The following is a 17,239-nucleotide window of genomic DNA, read 5'->3' as shown; positions in this document are numbered from 1 at the left end:
ATATTGAAATTAATAGTCACACCAGTAGTTCTAAGTGTTTGACTATAAAAATCATGTATGAATTGAAAATTTAAACAAAACTTTATCAAGAGGGGAAGAAGGAATGATATTTAAAATAAAATAGAGTGAAAAAAAAGACCAAAGATTATTAAGGTTATTTAAGGTCACTAAAGCACCAGATCAGTTCAAGAAAAGTTTTTTTACCTGGGGCTGCAGATAGCTTGCATTTCAAGCAAATAAAAATACTAGGCTTTAAATTGAAAATTTTACTATGGAAAATCTAAATGTAAATGGTTTTGAAAGAGAACAATGTTACAAGATGTTTCATATTTTTTATCAATTAAATCAATAAAAGAAGATTGGGACGTAGCCAAAAGGAGGGAAGAGAGGGTTCCAAAAGCTTATATCTTCCTTTTTAATTATCAAAGCTTGCCTAAAGTGCATTTTTGAAACTTAGCTTTTTACGGAACTCCTGGGAAAAAATCCCAAACCCCATTCCTTAGTTTAAAGTCATTAAAGACGGCCTACAACAGCGTATTTGTGATTTCAGCTTTGAAAAACCTCGACGAGAGTATTTCCGTCGCAGTTGACCGAGAAACGCCCCCACCCCATCATTAAAGAGCGTTAGAAATCTGTGTCGAAAAAATTTCGGATGTCCCTTAAACATCTCCTTTCCATAATATCATCGAAGATCATCTAAAGTTACCTTTTTTGGACTTCAATATCAAAAAAAAAAAGGAGGAAAACCCCCAAATTCCCACTTTTCCCATAACATCATAACAGATGATTTCTTTGGCCTATTCCCAAAAATTTAATTAAAACCTCAAATTTAAATCTAAATACCACACACCAAGCAATTTTTGTAACTGGTCACAGTCCTTTCCCTATCGATCTTTCTCATTTCTCACTTTCAGATTCTGTATCATGTAAAAGTCCATGTAATGGTGTCATGACTCACAAGTACACTAGACCTTTATATCTTCCATTGTCCACTAACCTCATCTTTCCGTATTAAATATTACCCTCTAATTTCTCTTTCCGAAGTTTTGATTGTTTACCGGGTGAAAGCCCTCGATCCTCTCTTAGTAACACTATGAAAGATTGTCGAATCTATAGCATCGGAAAATTTCAGAGAAAGTCACCCCCCTCCCTTCCCTTTCGTCATCATCAGTAAAGCATGTCAGAAATCTCGTTTTTAATGCTTTAATTTCGAAAAAATTCCAAGAAGAGCCTGGCCATAACACCTCCACCTAAAATCATCGAAGGTCAGTAAAAGTTTCGTTTTTGGAACTTAACTTTTGAATAACAGTCGATGTCCTAGTTTTTATCAAAAAAAAAGCTTACAATTACCTTTTTAAGATTTCAATTTCAAAAAAATTCTTGGTGGATGTTGCTTGAATCTCTCCTTTCCCTAGCATCACCCAAAATCTTTTAAAACTTCGTTTTCAGAGCAAATATTTTGAAATTTTCCCGAACCCCATCTTCCTAACATAATTGAAGATAATATATAAATACAAGTTCGGAGTTTCACTTATAAAAAAATTGCCGGAAGAGGACCCTCGAACCTTCGCTCACCCTAATATCACCAGAGATAATCTAAAACTGCGTTTTTAGGACTACAATTTGAAACAATTTCCGGGAGCAGAGACTCCAGGATCCCATTATTCTGATTCAATGTTGAACTTACAATTCGGTTTCTAATGCTAATATTTAACAACTCCCCCACATGCAAGAAAATCAATCTACTCCCTATCTCTCTCGGTATTGATACACGTGTTTGAAAAAAATTAAGGGGTCGCACACACCCTTCGCCTCCCTAATAGCCTCCCTATTCTTACTGAAGTAATGTTAGAAGATATCATTACGGAAATAATCAATACAGCACCAGGCAACTTAAAAATTATTAATTAAGTTATTACAATCACCTTTTTTTTTTACAAATAAAGGTTTAGCTTATCTTGTATCAATTGTTCACCAGTAAAATACAGAAAAGAGTCCCATCTGGTTAATTTTGTTTAAAAGAAAGTATTTAATTTTTTTTTATTTATTTCCTCATATTTAAGTGATGTCGTTTACCAATCATTTTTGTAAAAATTAGTATCTATAGAAGCTATGGGGCCGCAACTTCCCTTAATGCCAGGGCCGATTTCTTGAACCAATCCGCCACTGCCGCCAAGAAAGAAGGAAGAAAATAAACGCGCGACTAAGGACAGTTTACATGACAGAACAAGTTAGGTTTTTCACCCCTCTGTATCTCAGCCCCATGAAGACCCCCGGGGTTGATTTTTGGTTTACTCAATCTCTAGTGACCCCCGACGAAGCCTTGATACATCGATGAAAAATATTTTAGTAAAATGTTGTGTTTATTTCATTTCAGTGGTAACACATTTTCATTTTCGCAGGTCAAAGTCAACTTGACGGCATCGGCAGTTGTTTACGAAATAGTTAGCGTCAGTTGTTTGTAGCATCAAGTTGTGTTTTGTTTTCTGAGTGTTTAGTGCGTCATAATGCCATCAAGAAAGTGTGAAAACAGTCCTGATACATTTTGTTACGTGTGTGGTGATATAACGATGACAAAGCATCAACGAAACACAACAGTATTTATCATGAAAGCTTATCACGCTTACTTCGGGGTAAAGCTTGGTGGTCAGGGCAAACGTTGGGCTCCACACAAAGTGTGCTTAGCTACTGAAAAAATGGACAAAAGGTACACGTAGCTTTTTACCTTTTGGCTATTTCTATGCTATATAGAGAACCAAAAAACCATGGAGACGAATGTTACTTTTGCTCCTGCAATGTCAAGGGTTTCAATTTGAAAAATATACATACAATTCAATAGCTTAAATTAACGTTTGCTACACGGCCAGTACCTCATGGACAAGGAATTCCCGTTGCTCCACTTTCTCCAACAGCAATCACCAGATGAAAGTTCAAACGACAAAACTGATGAAGAAAAAAGCGAAAACACCGATTTTATTCAAAAAAAAAAGAAAAGAAAAAAACCTTACAACTGGCTAACGTAGATAAAACTGCATAGTTTTTTTTTTATGAACAACTCAATTTCATAGGAATTTTCTATTAAATATAGTTTTAATAAATATTTTCTCAGTAATTTTGGCAGTTTCTATGAAAAATTTCAAACACACTTTTCTTGAAAACCAGAGGAGCTGGAAAAAAACTAAGCTCAGATCCGTGATCAGCACACCCCATTTACTATAGGGCACCTATTAAACTTGAAACACTTTTTCACGAAGAAAAAAATGTAGGTCTGTGTTATTGAACCACTCTGTTCTTATGTGATGGATAGATTGAAAATTTACTGTGCTGATATAACACTACAAACCTATTTTAGAACTAGACTAGAGGACCCGACAGACGTTGTTCTGTTCAAACTTTGTAAATTGAAAAGTTGAAAAATTTCATTCAACTATCAAGTGTTTGAACCTGTTTGTTGACAAAAATAAGTAAAAAGAAAATGTTTTAAGCTGTTTGGTGTCAGAATGCGCATATTTATTACAACTTTATTTATCTAATGCCCACTGAGCAGCTGTTTTATTAACTATTTTTTCTTGTGTACTTGAGAGATCTTTATAAAATTTATGATTCGTTCCTTTAGCCATACTCAAAGGGTAAAAATCGTCGTCAGATATTATGTGTAAAAAACTAACTACTCATCTAAACAAAACGGCAAATCCTGCTGCAGCATAGCTGCCAACCTCAAGATAAAAAAAATAGGAGCACTTAAGGGAAAAAATAGGAGCAATGAGGGTTAAAATAGGAGCACCAAATCGTGGCCTGTGCTAAACCTTCCTTCTGTACCGTAAGTTTCTATAAGTTCTAAGCACCATTACAATGCGTTTCTGAATTTTTATGTTAGATTTTCAACAAAACTACAACCAAGTATAAGATAAAAATATTTTACATTAAAAAAGCATCATTACGTAGGTACATATTGAAAATTTAAAAAAAGAAAAAAAAAACTGTTTGATTTAATAAAACTGCAACCTTTTTTAAAAATATTCCTTTATACATATCCTACATGTATTGAAAATGCATTGCATAAGAACATATTGAAGATTTAAAAAAAAAAAAAAAAAAAACAACAAAGCCTCCGAGGCAATAAAGATCAAATTCAGATAAAATTTCTCTTTCAAAAAAATAATTAAAAAAAAAAAAAAAAAGCATAACTTTTTGCCTTTTGTTATTTTTAATAGTTTGCATTGAGACAAACAACCAATTCTGTTTTCGGAAACTTAGGCTATTAATAGTCTTGTCTACTTCCATGTTGCAAATGACCAAACATGGCAACAATGCAAAAAATTTAAGATGATAGATTTTTGAATTTGTTGCATTAAAAGTAATTATAAATTATTAATAATCCTTAAAAAAACTAAAATTTAGATGAAATAGACGGTTTTTAGCACATTAGCATCCAAACCAATCAGGATAACATAATATTCTGAAGAAAAATTTTTTTCATTTTTCAAGAAAAAAAATTAAGAATTTTCCGAAAAAAAAAAAAAAAAGAAAAGAAGCCCATTTCGCATTATTTTCAATAGTTTGCATTGCAATAAACATCTAATTCCGATTTCGAAAACTTGGCTACTTTAAGAGTTTTGTGTACTTAAATCTCGCAACTGACCAAATATGGCGACTAAGTCAAAAATTCAGGTATAAAATTTTGAATTTGTTGCATGAAAATAATTTGAAAATAAAAAATCCCCATGAAACTACAATTTAATTGAGAATCTTTAGCACATTCGTGTCCAAAGCAATAGGGATGAGATGAAATTTTAAATAGTATACTTGTTTTCATTTCTCAATAAAATTATTAAAAATAACCAAAACAAAAAAAAAAAAAAACATTTGCAGCACATTTTGCTGATTTTCATTAGTTTGCAGTTAAAAGAAACCCCCAATTCTGCTTTGTCTTTGAAAACGAAAGCACTTAAGCATCGTCTACTTCCATCTTCTGAATGACCAAACATGGCGGCTACGTTTTGCACGTAGCTGAAATGCTCAATGAAAAAACGATGTTCTCCGATCGATTAGCGCTCCCACTCAGTGTTTATCTTGACACTAATGCTTCCAGGGCATAAAATTGCCTCTTCTTCTGTTGAGTTTGTGCACAATTCCTACCTTCCAGGATAGGGAAATTTCTTCTTTTTCCTCAGAAATCGAAAAGTGTACAAGCAAAGTCAAAAAACGGAGTTTTTTGGAATAAATCGGATTTTTGGAAAACGCAATAAAAATCGGAGAAACTCCGGGAAAAACGGAGCACTTGGCAGCTATGCTGCAGCATCCCCCATATGAAATAGAATAAAACAATCAAAAGGACATCATTTGAAAAAATGATAAAGGTAAAAACAGTTCCCTGAATAAGCGAAAATCACTCAAACCCAATATAAAATAAATTCTTCAACTTAAATGACTAAACTCTTTAAAAATCAAAAATAATTCTTTGCATTTTAAAATATTTTGAGAAATAAACGAAAAATACAATAAATTACATTAACAGTAGCTATGCAAACAAATTAAAATGCAAACAAATAATCCCACAACTCTATTGTTTATGGCCAAAGTCGCCAAGCCACCACGTTACTGTAATCCTGCCGATCAGTGAGCAAAGCGAACTACAACCAATTAGCGGTCCGATCTTTTGAACGAAAACTTTTAAATCCCGCTCTTTCGCTGAGCATTCTCACTTGCTATCTTTCTCTGCGTACTTGAATGAACTTCATATATTGCCAAATTTGTTTTTTCCGGCAAAGATAAAAAGCTTCCACTGCACTGATCTTTTGTGCACAGAACAACGCTGTTGTAATTTATCTGGACGAAAATAAAATTTGCTTCGTGTTTAAATTCCACAGTCTTTTCTTTTAACAATGTACTGATTAGTTTGATAATCCTTAAAGTATTCTTGCCATTGGTGCCAAAACTCTGATGGATTTGTGAGTCGAGAAACAAATGCTGCTAGGAACGGTACTTTCTGATCATTTGGTTAGGAAAACCTAAAGCACCGATCCGGTCACATGGTTCAACTACGACAGAACACACGTTTTGCGTGAACATTCCAGTACTTTACTTCAAAATATATGACGGGACCTAAAATCGTAGCTTTCAAGAAACGAAGGCTTCACTCTCTCTCTCTCTACGTTTTATGTATTCTCAATTGACATATCACAGTAGAAAATTTCATTTCAAAAAGCACAGCTAGCTTTCTTATTGTCCTTTGGCAACGGGTTAAATATTTATTTCAGTTCTCGCTCAACAATCGGTTAAAATAAATATTAATCATTTGGGAGAGATAACCATCAAATATTCAAATTAATTAATTAATAAATATGTTTCCGATTCGATCCATCGCGCTTCTAAAGCATGCTTGCCACAACTTAATTACATACAAAAAATTTGATCCAAATTGGTCCTGCCATTTAAAAGCCTTATGGTGACAAACGTCCGCACAGAAGATTTTTATATATTAAGACAAGAAGCAAATTTAAAATGTTAATAAGACGAAAGCACAAACCATTTTTTTTCTGCAAAGCATCTTCTCTGCGGCCATTGTACACAATCATTTTTCCACGGTATAAATTTAAAAAACATGGAGGTTCTTTCCCACAAATGACACGGACCTGCAAACAAAATCCATGTTAAAGTTATTCTATGAAAATAAGCACAAAAACTAGTGCTGTTGCTAGAAAACATATTTGGGGGACGCACCTCTTTTTATGGGGTAAGATGTCATGGTTGAGAAATGTTTTTAGATTTAAAAAAAAGTCAGTTTAGATCAATTAGCAAGCGTTAAATTTAAAAAACGGATATTCACTTTTTAAAAGGTGGTTTTAAACAAATTTGAAGTGAATTTGCAAATTTAAATAATTAACATATAATATTTCAGAAGACAGCATACCGCCCCCCCCCCCCCAACTACAGCAATAGTGTACATAACACCCTAGAATAGTACACAGAGATATAAGGTTGCATGCTCTAAAAAAAAGCACAATTTTAAAATTAAAAAAATATAATAATGTATAATAAAGGCACACTTATAAATCTTATAGGGGGAGACACACTTTTAAACTTGTAAGGGAGGGGGACACACATCAAAGTCTATGAATGCACAGACAATAACTGGAAAGCAGAATAAAATTGCAAGTTTTTTTTTTTAATGCTATTCTTCCTCCAAAACATCTAAACATATGAGTGAAACAAGAGAGTACAGATAGGAGAAAAATTAATATCAACACACATATGGAATGAAAGAAAATCTTTTAATAGGGGTTTTTTGACCATCCTTTGACTGAATTAGAAATCGTATGTGAGTTTGGATGACTTTTTAGAGGTCGTAAATGACATTTAATGGAATATAAAGCCAGTCTTCCTAGAAAGCAGTCTCTAATTCCAAAAGCACATATGGAGCAGGAAAATGAGCACAGAGGTTTGACTTGAAATATCTTGCAAATGTTAAATAATCTTCAAGTAAGCAAACTGAGCGCCATAGGCAAGCTGTTCTATTTCTTTGTCCTGATCTTCACTATTTTTGGAATATTTTAGCACTGTGGAGCCTTGTCTTGATAAAGAAGGCATTCTCCTTGAAATAAAATCTGAACAAAAGAATGCACCTGATCCCAAGAATTTAGACATAGTGAGCAGCTGTAACATCACCATGCAGGAAGATAAGCAGCCCGAGACTATGTCAAGATATTGTACATCATACCATAAGGGAACCACCTACTTGCTTCATAGTCAGCAAGAGGCTGTCGAGAGAAAATGGCTTTCTCCACCACATAAACATATCTAATTGTATAAAATCTGGTGAAGAATAACTCATCATTCCAGATGACTTGCTTCCACTCTTAAGGAGTTCAGGTTTTGTGTGACATGTCACCTTCGGTTTATGAATTGCAACTCTTCCATTTAAAGCATGATGAAATCCCTTTTGAGGATTTATGCTGAAATGGGATTCTGGAGAAAACTATTTATCTCTTGACTTTATTTGGATTAAAGATTGCTTGCTCTTTTGAACCACTATGTGGGCAAACTCTCCTTTATCCCTCACAGAGAGCTTTCTTTTTTGCCCACTATTGCGGTTATGTGTACTTAGCATAGCTGCCAACATATCAACTTTAAAAATCTTACAATGCATGCCGTGAGTGTATTTGTACTATTTTTTAACCAACACACAACAAACCGTTAAAACTTAAAGCATTATGTTTTCAAACCTTTACTTGTAATTAATCAGCACAGGAAAAAAAAACTGGATTCACAAAAGAAAAACATAGGATTGCAACAAGCAGTTAGTTTCAAAAAGGCAGGCCTGTGCATTTTTAAGAGTACTAGTGTGCACTTTTAAAATATTCTTTTAGAAGAAACTAATAACTTGCTATATTTTCTTAATTTTCTTTCGTAAATTAATGCAGTCAGTTGCTTCTGCCGAAACTACTTTAACTGGAACTTAAGCTTTAGTTGTTGACTTAGCAACATTGAAAAATTCTATTTCAATAACTTACTGTTCTTAATGATTAAAATCTAATCCAGGTTATTATCAGACAGAGAACTGCACAGCTCTGTCATAGTCTTTCTGACACTACTGAATATTCTTTTGCACTCTGCATTTCTGTGAGGTATGGCTAGAATGGGAAGCATAGAAAAGGAGAGCCTTTCATACTTCAATGAACCATCGACATCAACTAATTTCTTCAAAGCAGCCTATTTTTTATCCATCCTCTCCTACACATCGGGCACAACGTCGGGCAAATCATCTATTTGTACAGAGCGAAATTCACTTTGAAGTTTATCTTAGGTTCTTCATCTGCAGTTTCTCTATTCTTCTGAAGCAATATAACAGGAAACTCATTAAAAAAAAAAAATACCAGAGAACTAAAACTTAATTATTTTACAATTATGCCATAAGATCTTACAAACTTACAGTACCTCCAAAAAACTTACAATGTAAGGCTAAATCTTACAAGTTGGCAGCTATGACTTAGCCAATGACACATAACCGCATTTAGTGTACACTGTTGTAAGATTGATACAGCACTCCTTACATGCCCTAAAAAATCGACTGTTTCCATCAATGAGCAACTATTGCACCACATTCCAACAATCATGCTTTTTTCAAAATCTGTCAGGTCAGTCATCATTAAGCTTCTAAAAACATGGTAAACAAAGGTAACACATTCTTTTGACTGCTCTTGACCAACTAATAGCTTACCTTTCATAATCACTAGAGGCTAGAATTGTAAAGTAACACGCATGTTCCACTTTGAAATGAACCTCGAATTTTTCATGGGTGTCCCTATTATTTTGTCGCTCATCTGTACAATCCTATTTAGTAAAATAATGAAAGCAAATAATTACTAACATGTGGTCCTTTTTCTTCATTTAACTCAATTGTCATTAAAGCAGAAGCCCCTTTTTCAGTAATGGTAGAGTTTTCACCTTGCCAAAAAAAATACGCCCATCTTTTCCTACCAACAAAAGAATGTCTGGATGTCTCCCCTTTTAACGTCCTGCCTGAAACAAAAAATATTATACATTCCATTTAGAAATACTTTTATTTTTATAGAGAAAATATACTAAAGATAATAGATCACAACCATCAAAACACATAAATTTATTACCAAAAAGGAGAAAAGATAATGGCTAAAATAAGGATGAATAGACATGCCTCATTTTCCGATAGATAATAACGTACCTTTTGCTCAGGGGATTGTCAATTTCTGAAAGAACAACTATTATTGCGATATCCAAGCACAGTAGAGAAAAAAAAGCTTCAAATAATTCTAAATTTAATCTCATAGCTTAGTCTATATTTTTGATTTCAATTCAACATTGCAGTAGTTACAAACATTTAATAAATATAAATTGTATACAAAAGTTATAAATCAATAACACCATCATACATTTAAAAAAAAGAGCCATTTTAAACAATAAGATTGTGATATAGTAATCACATATATTTTCATCGATTCGCGTTTTTATTTCCCGTGTTCGCATTTTCTATTATTTAATGGCGTCTTTGCAGAGTTTTTGGCGGCCATGTTTTGCCTTCTTGTTGGGCTAAATGCCTTTATTTTTGGTTCTTGAAGGATTTCACCAATATTGTTTAAAAGAAAAATCATTTTGTGACTTACCTTTTGCCATTCCGAGAGAAAACTTTGCGCGAAGAATCCCATCCACCTGCCGCCAACACTCAAATGTCCGAGTTTGAATCGGAAGTGTTTGGAAAACATGCGGCATGCTATGATTGGTTGTTGTCATTCGGCAGATGTCGGTAAACTTCCGAAAGAGCACGTGTCAATGACGTGATGAAATCATGTTGAGGTGTTAAGTGCTGAATGCCAAATTAAATAAGAATTGTGCAACCGGCAAGCTGTGTTTTCTCCGGGTTGTGTTGTTCTGGCAATATGCAAATTAGGTAACGTCACATTGTTTCTGGACAGGCCGAATCTGGCTATAAATACGCAGACCGGCAGGAGCTCGATCGTTTGGGCTTGCTTCGTTTTTTACTTCTACTCGTCTCCTCGTCTTGTGTTGTCTGTGTCCCGTGAACGTGTTCGTCAAATGTCATCCTAAATTTTTGCTATTGGCTCTTGGTGAGGTCTGGTTTTCCCTGGAAAAGCACTGATGATGTTTTGAGTTTGGAACCCGCGTGTTGTGATGACGTCTACAAAAGCAAAGAGTTCTAAGTTTCCCTGATGTGGGTCTTTTGTTCTCCTGCGGAAGAAGATCGCGTCCATCCCTGGTATACCTTTCCCTGATGTGGTGAACTGTTGCTCACGCGGTGTGAATCGACCTGCCTGCAATTCGTGGAAATTGCCATGCTGTCCAACGACCGGTGAGGCGTCACCTTGGAACACCAACAGGACTTTTAATCCATGCATGGACTCATTGTAAGATCTCTTTTTCTAATTTTTCCCGGGGAACAAATCATTGTGTTGTAACCAATTTTCAATATGTGTCAAATAAATGTTTTTCAGTGTAAAGAATGATTCATGTTTTGTTTTCTTCGGGCAGACCACTACCTCAAATTTTTAGTTGGAAATGAGTTGCCTAATTTTCAGCTTAGCTGTAGGCCATAAACCTCAAATTATATCCAACACTTCTTCTTCCCGCGATGTGTTGTTCTCCCGCCTTTTTCGCTCATTGGCTGTAGGTGTGGTCAGGGTTTGGTGATGTCATTTTCCCGCGTTCCCATTCGCTGTGCTAAGTGACGCCGCGTATGAATATCTGCTTTTCACTTGACCGCGTGGGGTTTTAGCTGAGATGTTTCGGAAAATTTTGCGAGTAGTCGGGTGCTAGCGGTGACATGTGAAGGAGCGTTTTGTTCGTGAGGAGTGCGGACACTTGGTGTGTGAAAGGTCCTAAAAATGACGATCATGAATCTTGATGCATCTGCTTGCAAAATGCTGTGAATAGATAAGTAATCACACAGGAGCTATAGAGCCCTGTTTAATGCAACAAATGTCGGTTTAGTTCCGAATTTGACCCATTATTTAGCCAAGATGTTACTCCAAAAATGAAAGATGTTCGCGTCCATGTTGAAGTAGCTCCGATCCCGCACTGACAAAAATCATGTTTTTTTACATTTTGACCCTTATTTAAGATCAAAGAGGCAGGCGATGTATATGTATCTGGTGAAACCATGATAATAGAAGCGGTATGTGCGGTCGACATGGAATTTAGTTCCGACTCCCGCTGCGCCATTTTCTTCGTAAGAAAGGAGATTCACACATTCTTCGCTGTGGCATAGTAGCCAGCTCGATGTTGGTTCTACATCATCTCCCTCGCTGATGTCACTAAGATGAATTCCTGGGCTGTAACAAGTCGCACCGTTTTTTGTCTCCCCATGTGCAATGCACATCCCTCTGCTGTGACAACCTGAATCCCTTCAATAGACTGGACTTAGAACTTAACCTACCTTGTTTTTTTTACATTTTTATCTTTTTAAATCCATTCCATGTTTTGCAAAGTTTTGATTTCTCCGCGGGAGCTCCCTGGGATCTTGGTGTTCGTCGTGTAAATGATGGTGATTGGAATAAATCTTCAGGTGTGACGTGCAAAAATTGTGTTTTTTTTTTGAGTTAACAACATTGGGGTAAGTCAAACTTTTTCTCTTTGAGTTCTACGTAGGCACCAAACATTGAGACGTCCTGGAGTTTTTCAAAAACAGTTTATGTACGATTGGCCTAAATTTTTTCCTCATTTTGTTTTTTTTTTTGTTTAAGTTGGTGGTTCCTTTTCTGACAATTTGAAATTTAACCACTTTTCCACCACAAAGATGATTTAAGGTGTGTTGGCATTATCTTGTTAATGGATTGTTCTTACCCTCTTCAGCCCAGTTCCTATGGTGAATGCATGTCATTCTTAAAACTGACCTCGTTTTTCCCCAACGCTAGCAATAAGAATGGCTACAATAGCTATCTTGTTTACTAGATAAAAGTCGGAAACAACGTTTCAAAGTACAAACAAAAGATAGAAAAGTTTAAAATGCAAACATGTTTTGGAGGCAATAGCCTCCTTCTTCAGTGCAAAGCAAGCAAAAGGGATGGAACATGATCATAGGAGAGTTTGAATACAAAAGGGGACCAATCAGATCTCAGCGAGTGCTGAGGCATGATTTGATGTATCAGAATATGTAAATTTGAATCCATCCATTAAGATTGGAGGGATATGCGGAACCGCAAAAGACTCACTGCAAAGATTATTAAAATTTCTGTGAACATAAAAGGCTTCCAGAAAATCTAATTCCCCTACATTTGTAGGTCTGCAAATAATCTTGGCCTATGAAAAAACAAAATGATGTCCTCTATTCCAACAATGTTTGGCAATCACAGATTTGTTTAGTTCAAGCCTCTGAAACATGTTTGCATTTTAAACGATTAAATCTTCTATTTGTGCTTTTAAACGCCGTTTGCGACTTTTATCTATTTCTTGCACAAAACTCATGCTTTTTATCTTGTTTACTGTTGGTCTAATTATATAGCTAATATAATGGTTTTTGGTTGTGGAGCATCAAAGCCAAAGGGGAAAGAAGACATTAAAAATGAAAAAAAAAAAAATTATCATGCTTCAAAAGCTGTAGTTATTTCTAAAAATGAATTTAAATCACATTAGCTGACATATGCAAAGCAGTCATGCTCTAAATTTATAAAGTAATAGTGTTTGCCCATTATTAAAATCACATTCATAACAAGAACATTTGATTTTATAACCGGCACACCTACAGTTAAAAAAAAGGTTTTACACCTTAAAAACTACCGAAAAGAAATGGATTACTTTTCTTAAATATTTTTTCTTAATCATTTTAAAATGCAGTTGACATTTTAAATAAACATGAGGTACAATTTTTTATACCTCCTTTTTGCTCTGGAAGTGCATCATTTGACATCAAGTGGTTTTCATCAATTGAAGATGGAAAATTTGGCTCGGATATTTCCTCTTCTGAGAGCAATTCCTCCATTTCTTGGTGTGACATAACTTTGGAATTTATTATGTCAGTTGCCATTTTTAACATATCATACCTGTCATTCTCAATTTTTAACATATACTCTCCGAAAGCTTAATTTTATAAAATGGAAATAGTGAACTTATTAAAGGAAAGTTTTGACAGGTGTTGATATTGTAATGACTCTGTTTCTCAAGATTTGATTTTTAAAAGAGGCTGATTTTATAAACCAAAAATTTTATAAGTGGCAGTTGCAGTGCAGTGAAAGGATCATACTGCTTGATTTAAAAAAGCAAAGAGCATTTCCACTGCCTTCATTAGGTGTTATACACAAAATGCCTGCTTTCAAAAAACAAACATAGTCAAAGTCAGTCTGTCTTAAATGTAGACTTGATTCCTGTTCTTTTTGGTTGAAAGCAAAACACTCTACTGACTGAACCATCCAATTTTCCCTTTTAACCCCTTCCCGCTCGCTCCCGTGAAAATGCAGTGCTGGGGTTTCAACTTACATTTCTTGCTCCTGTGATATTGCCATGCTGGGGTGTGCAATATTAACGCAACGAAACTATTAAAACCAATTCATTTATTTTGCCTGGAATACATTTTATTTCGCTCTTTATACACTAGATGGCCATTTTAAATGTAATTGTAGATTTTAAATGTAATTGCAGAGATGAAGAAAGGAAATTTGGTACTAACTTACCAGATTGTGACGTTGGCCTCTGTGTCTCAAGCTTTGAAATTTACCACACAAGAAAAATTTACTTATCTTTACGTATATTACACAAAAGATTAATGAAATTCTTTTTTGATGTTTAAAAGACGTATTAATTAAATTTTCACTGCTTGCTTGGGCTTGCTTGTTGACTTTTCATAAAATTTTAATTTTTTTTAAAATTTCAATCTAAAAAATATTGAAAATGAAAAATTGAATGCACATGTTGTTCATACACTTATTTTTATATCATTTTTTTAAATAAAAAAAGACACTTTTATGACCGTTTTCTTGAAAATTATCCGATTGTTAAGGAGTTAACAATGTAAGCAGAAAGTTTCAATTTACTCGAACCAATGCATCCAGTTTTTTAGAGTGTACTTTCTTTTAAATGCACAAAATTAAAACTGTGTGTTCTGCCAAAAGCGGAGCAATAAAATGATACCTTACTTATAAAGTTTGATGATGAATTATGGAAGTTATAGCATTTCTTACCTCCCCCACCAAAAGAAAAACCACACTTGAGACATAAAATATATGATGGTTAAAAACTTGTCAACTAACTTTTTACCAAAACATCTGAATAGCAATTAATAGTTCAATTTTTTCCGCTTGATCAAAATTTTGTTAAAGGAGACATTATTATTCAAACGGCTTTAGAAAAACTCAACAGAGAACAAATTATCTCTAAAAAACAACGCACTCACCAGTATTGCTAATCATGTACTGCCATCGGACAACATATGTGTCAGAATTATGGAATTGGCCCCAACTCTCTTCTAACAAGGATTTGTAACCATACTCTGAAATATGCCAAAGTTTGAGAGAAATGGTTGAGATTCGAAAATGGCGTCGCTCTTTCTCGTCGTGGTACTCCAAACCACGGCCAATGTGACTATTCTCCAATATTGTGTCTGGTTCTTCAGTATCACTTTCTAACAAGCTCTTATAGTCACATGGCTTCAGATCTGATATATTTAAAGGAATCGTTCCATTCTGCAAAAGGAAAATAAATAATTATTTTAAGTTGATATCTATATAAGGGTCATTCTTCAAAAAGTGTAACTTTTCTGTTACACAACTTTTACAGTAAAAACTTGCAGGAACAATTCATTTAACAATACTTTTTGATTTCATCAAAAATATATCTATTTAAACCTGCCAACAATTTTTTAATAATAATTTTTGGTTTACAACATGTGAATTCTCACCTCTGTGGCATGACACACACCTTGTGTGACTGTTTATGTTACTCAACACTTATTAAATTAAAAGTATATACTTATTTATTTAATATTCCTTGCACAAGTGTCTCCAATACTAATTGTTTAAGTATATTTAATTTTTTAATATTGTGTTGCAGTTCGTTTTAGTAGGATAAGGAATCATGTCACACAATAAATTCTCACCTCCGTTACTTAAACACAAAATGCCATTCCTCATTTACACATGGCAGTAATGACATCAAATTTTATTTTCCACGACACAAGGGAACCCCCTTGTTTATTTTCAGCCATAGTTGAAGTGGTGAGATTTTTGTCTAAAAACAAGATTTTGCTTTAAAAACTTAGTGTGGTTATTCTAACTTTTCACTTCCGTGAACTTAAACTTCAGGGATGTAAATTGATGTGAAAAATAAAGTGAACAAGTTTTTCATATGCTTAACATGTGTAGATTGTAGCAACGAAGAAAAAAAAAAGTTTTCCATGAAAAATGTATCTATTAGGCCTATATTAATGGAAAATTCCTCACCTCTGTGAAAGATGTCATTATTTCTGAAGTGAAAATAAATGATGGAGGGGAAATACATCAATCTTAGGCATTCTAACAAAATTATAAATTGGCAATACACACTCAAATTGACTAAACACTATTTTTTACACATTTGAACTTAAAAGATAACTACTAATTAAGCCATTCTTTAATTAAAAGAGCTTAATATTAGATTCCCACTTATCATTAAAACAGCTCATTGTTTTTGCACAATTAACAAAATTACTACTTTGATATTAAATTGGCCTTTTAAAGATTAAAAGTTTTTCTTTTTTTTTCATTTCTGTGAAAAAGGCAATTTTTATTTATTTTTTTTAATTTATGAGTAAAATAATTGGAACTTAGCTGGGCCATTGTTCATGGTTGCTTCTAGTAGGAAACACTTTCATATAAGAATTTAAAAAAAAGAAAACAAAAGGTTTCGAAATCGAAAAATATTTACGTTCAAAAGTTACGTTTTCTGGAGAATGACCCATAATTAAAAAAGATAATATGTATGTACTAGCTGCGTTGCCCGACTTTTAACGGTCTACCTCCAAAATAAAAGTTATGTCAAGTGACACGTGTTCAACAATCAGGCTTGAACAAAAAAAAAATTAATAAGTAAAAAAAAATCAGTAAAATTTTGCAGCAGATTGCGGAAAAATAATCAGAAAGGAAACATTTTAAATCCTCTGATTACAGGAAAAGCCTCAAAACAAAAGTCAGAATTTTATTTTTTCATATTCAAGAAAACAAATGGCAACAGATATTTCTTCTCAATGATTTCCTCCACCACTACAAATTTTAATAAAAGCATTGTTACTGAAAGTTGAGTTGGAGCACTGAATAGCCATTCAGTGCTTCAATGGAAAGCCTTCAAAAATTAGGGATTTTATGTCAAAATCCAAGTATCATAATTAATAGTTTTTAATTGATATATCCATTAATTATTATTGGAGGAATGTGAAAATTAGCCAAACATAAAGACGGGAAAATTACGAATCTATCGATACCTGGTTTGATGGTCAGTTCACTGGCGTTCGGGAGAAGTAACTCGGACATAGATACATAGGTACATATGTAGATACATATGCTCAGATTTTAATAATATAAGATGTTCCCAACATAAATCCATAGTTTATATTGGGTCTCCAACAAATTTGGCAGAGGTGTACTAGGGCTACCGAGAAGGAAAGCAGGGGTTTTTCAAATGCCAAAAAGGTACCAAACAGTTTCCATTTTAATTTCTGGACATGAAAATGGCTCTTTTTGTATGAAATAATTTAAAAATTCCATGATAAATTTCAATGAGT

The 17,239-nt window shown here is 34.0% G+C and overlaps 1 protein-coding gene across 1 annotated transcript in view; it reads right to left on the bottom strand.

Annotated features, from left to right (window-relative positions):
* Positions 1 to 17,239, bottom strand: part of LOC129216602 (supervillin-like) — a 101,788-nt gene that overhangs the window by 24,446 nt on the left and 60,103 nt on the right. Inside the window, exons 14-16 of the mRNA XM_054850818.1 lie at positions 14,879 to 15,167; positions 9,371 to 9,522; positions 6,530 to 6,635 (exon numbers count right to left, since the gene is read on the bottom strand). Of these exons, the coding sequence (XP_054706793.1) occupies positions 6,530 to 6,635; positions 9,371 to 9,522; positions 14,879 to 15,167 (547 nt within the window). The remainder of the gene's footprint in view (positions 1 to 6,529; positions 6,636 to 9,370; positions 9,523 to 14,878; positions 15,168 to 17,239) is intronic.

The sequence above is a fragment of the Uloborus diversus genome, chromosome 2 (assembly GCF_026930045.1).
Source record: "Uloborus diversus isolate 005 chromosome 2, Udiv.v.3.1, whole genome shotgun sequence".
NCBI classification, from domain to species: Eukaryota; Metazoa; Arthropoda; class Arachnida; order Araneae; family Uloboridae; genus Uloborus; species Uloborus diversus.
This window is presented reverse-complemented; position numbering and strand designations above follow the sequence as displayed.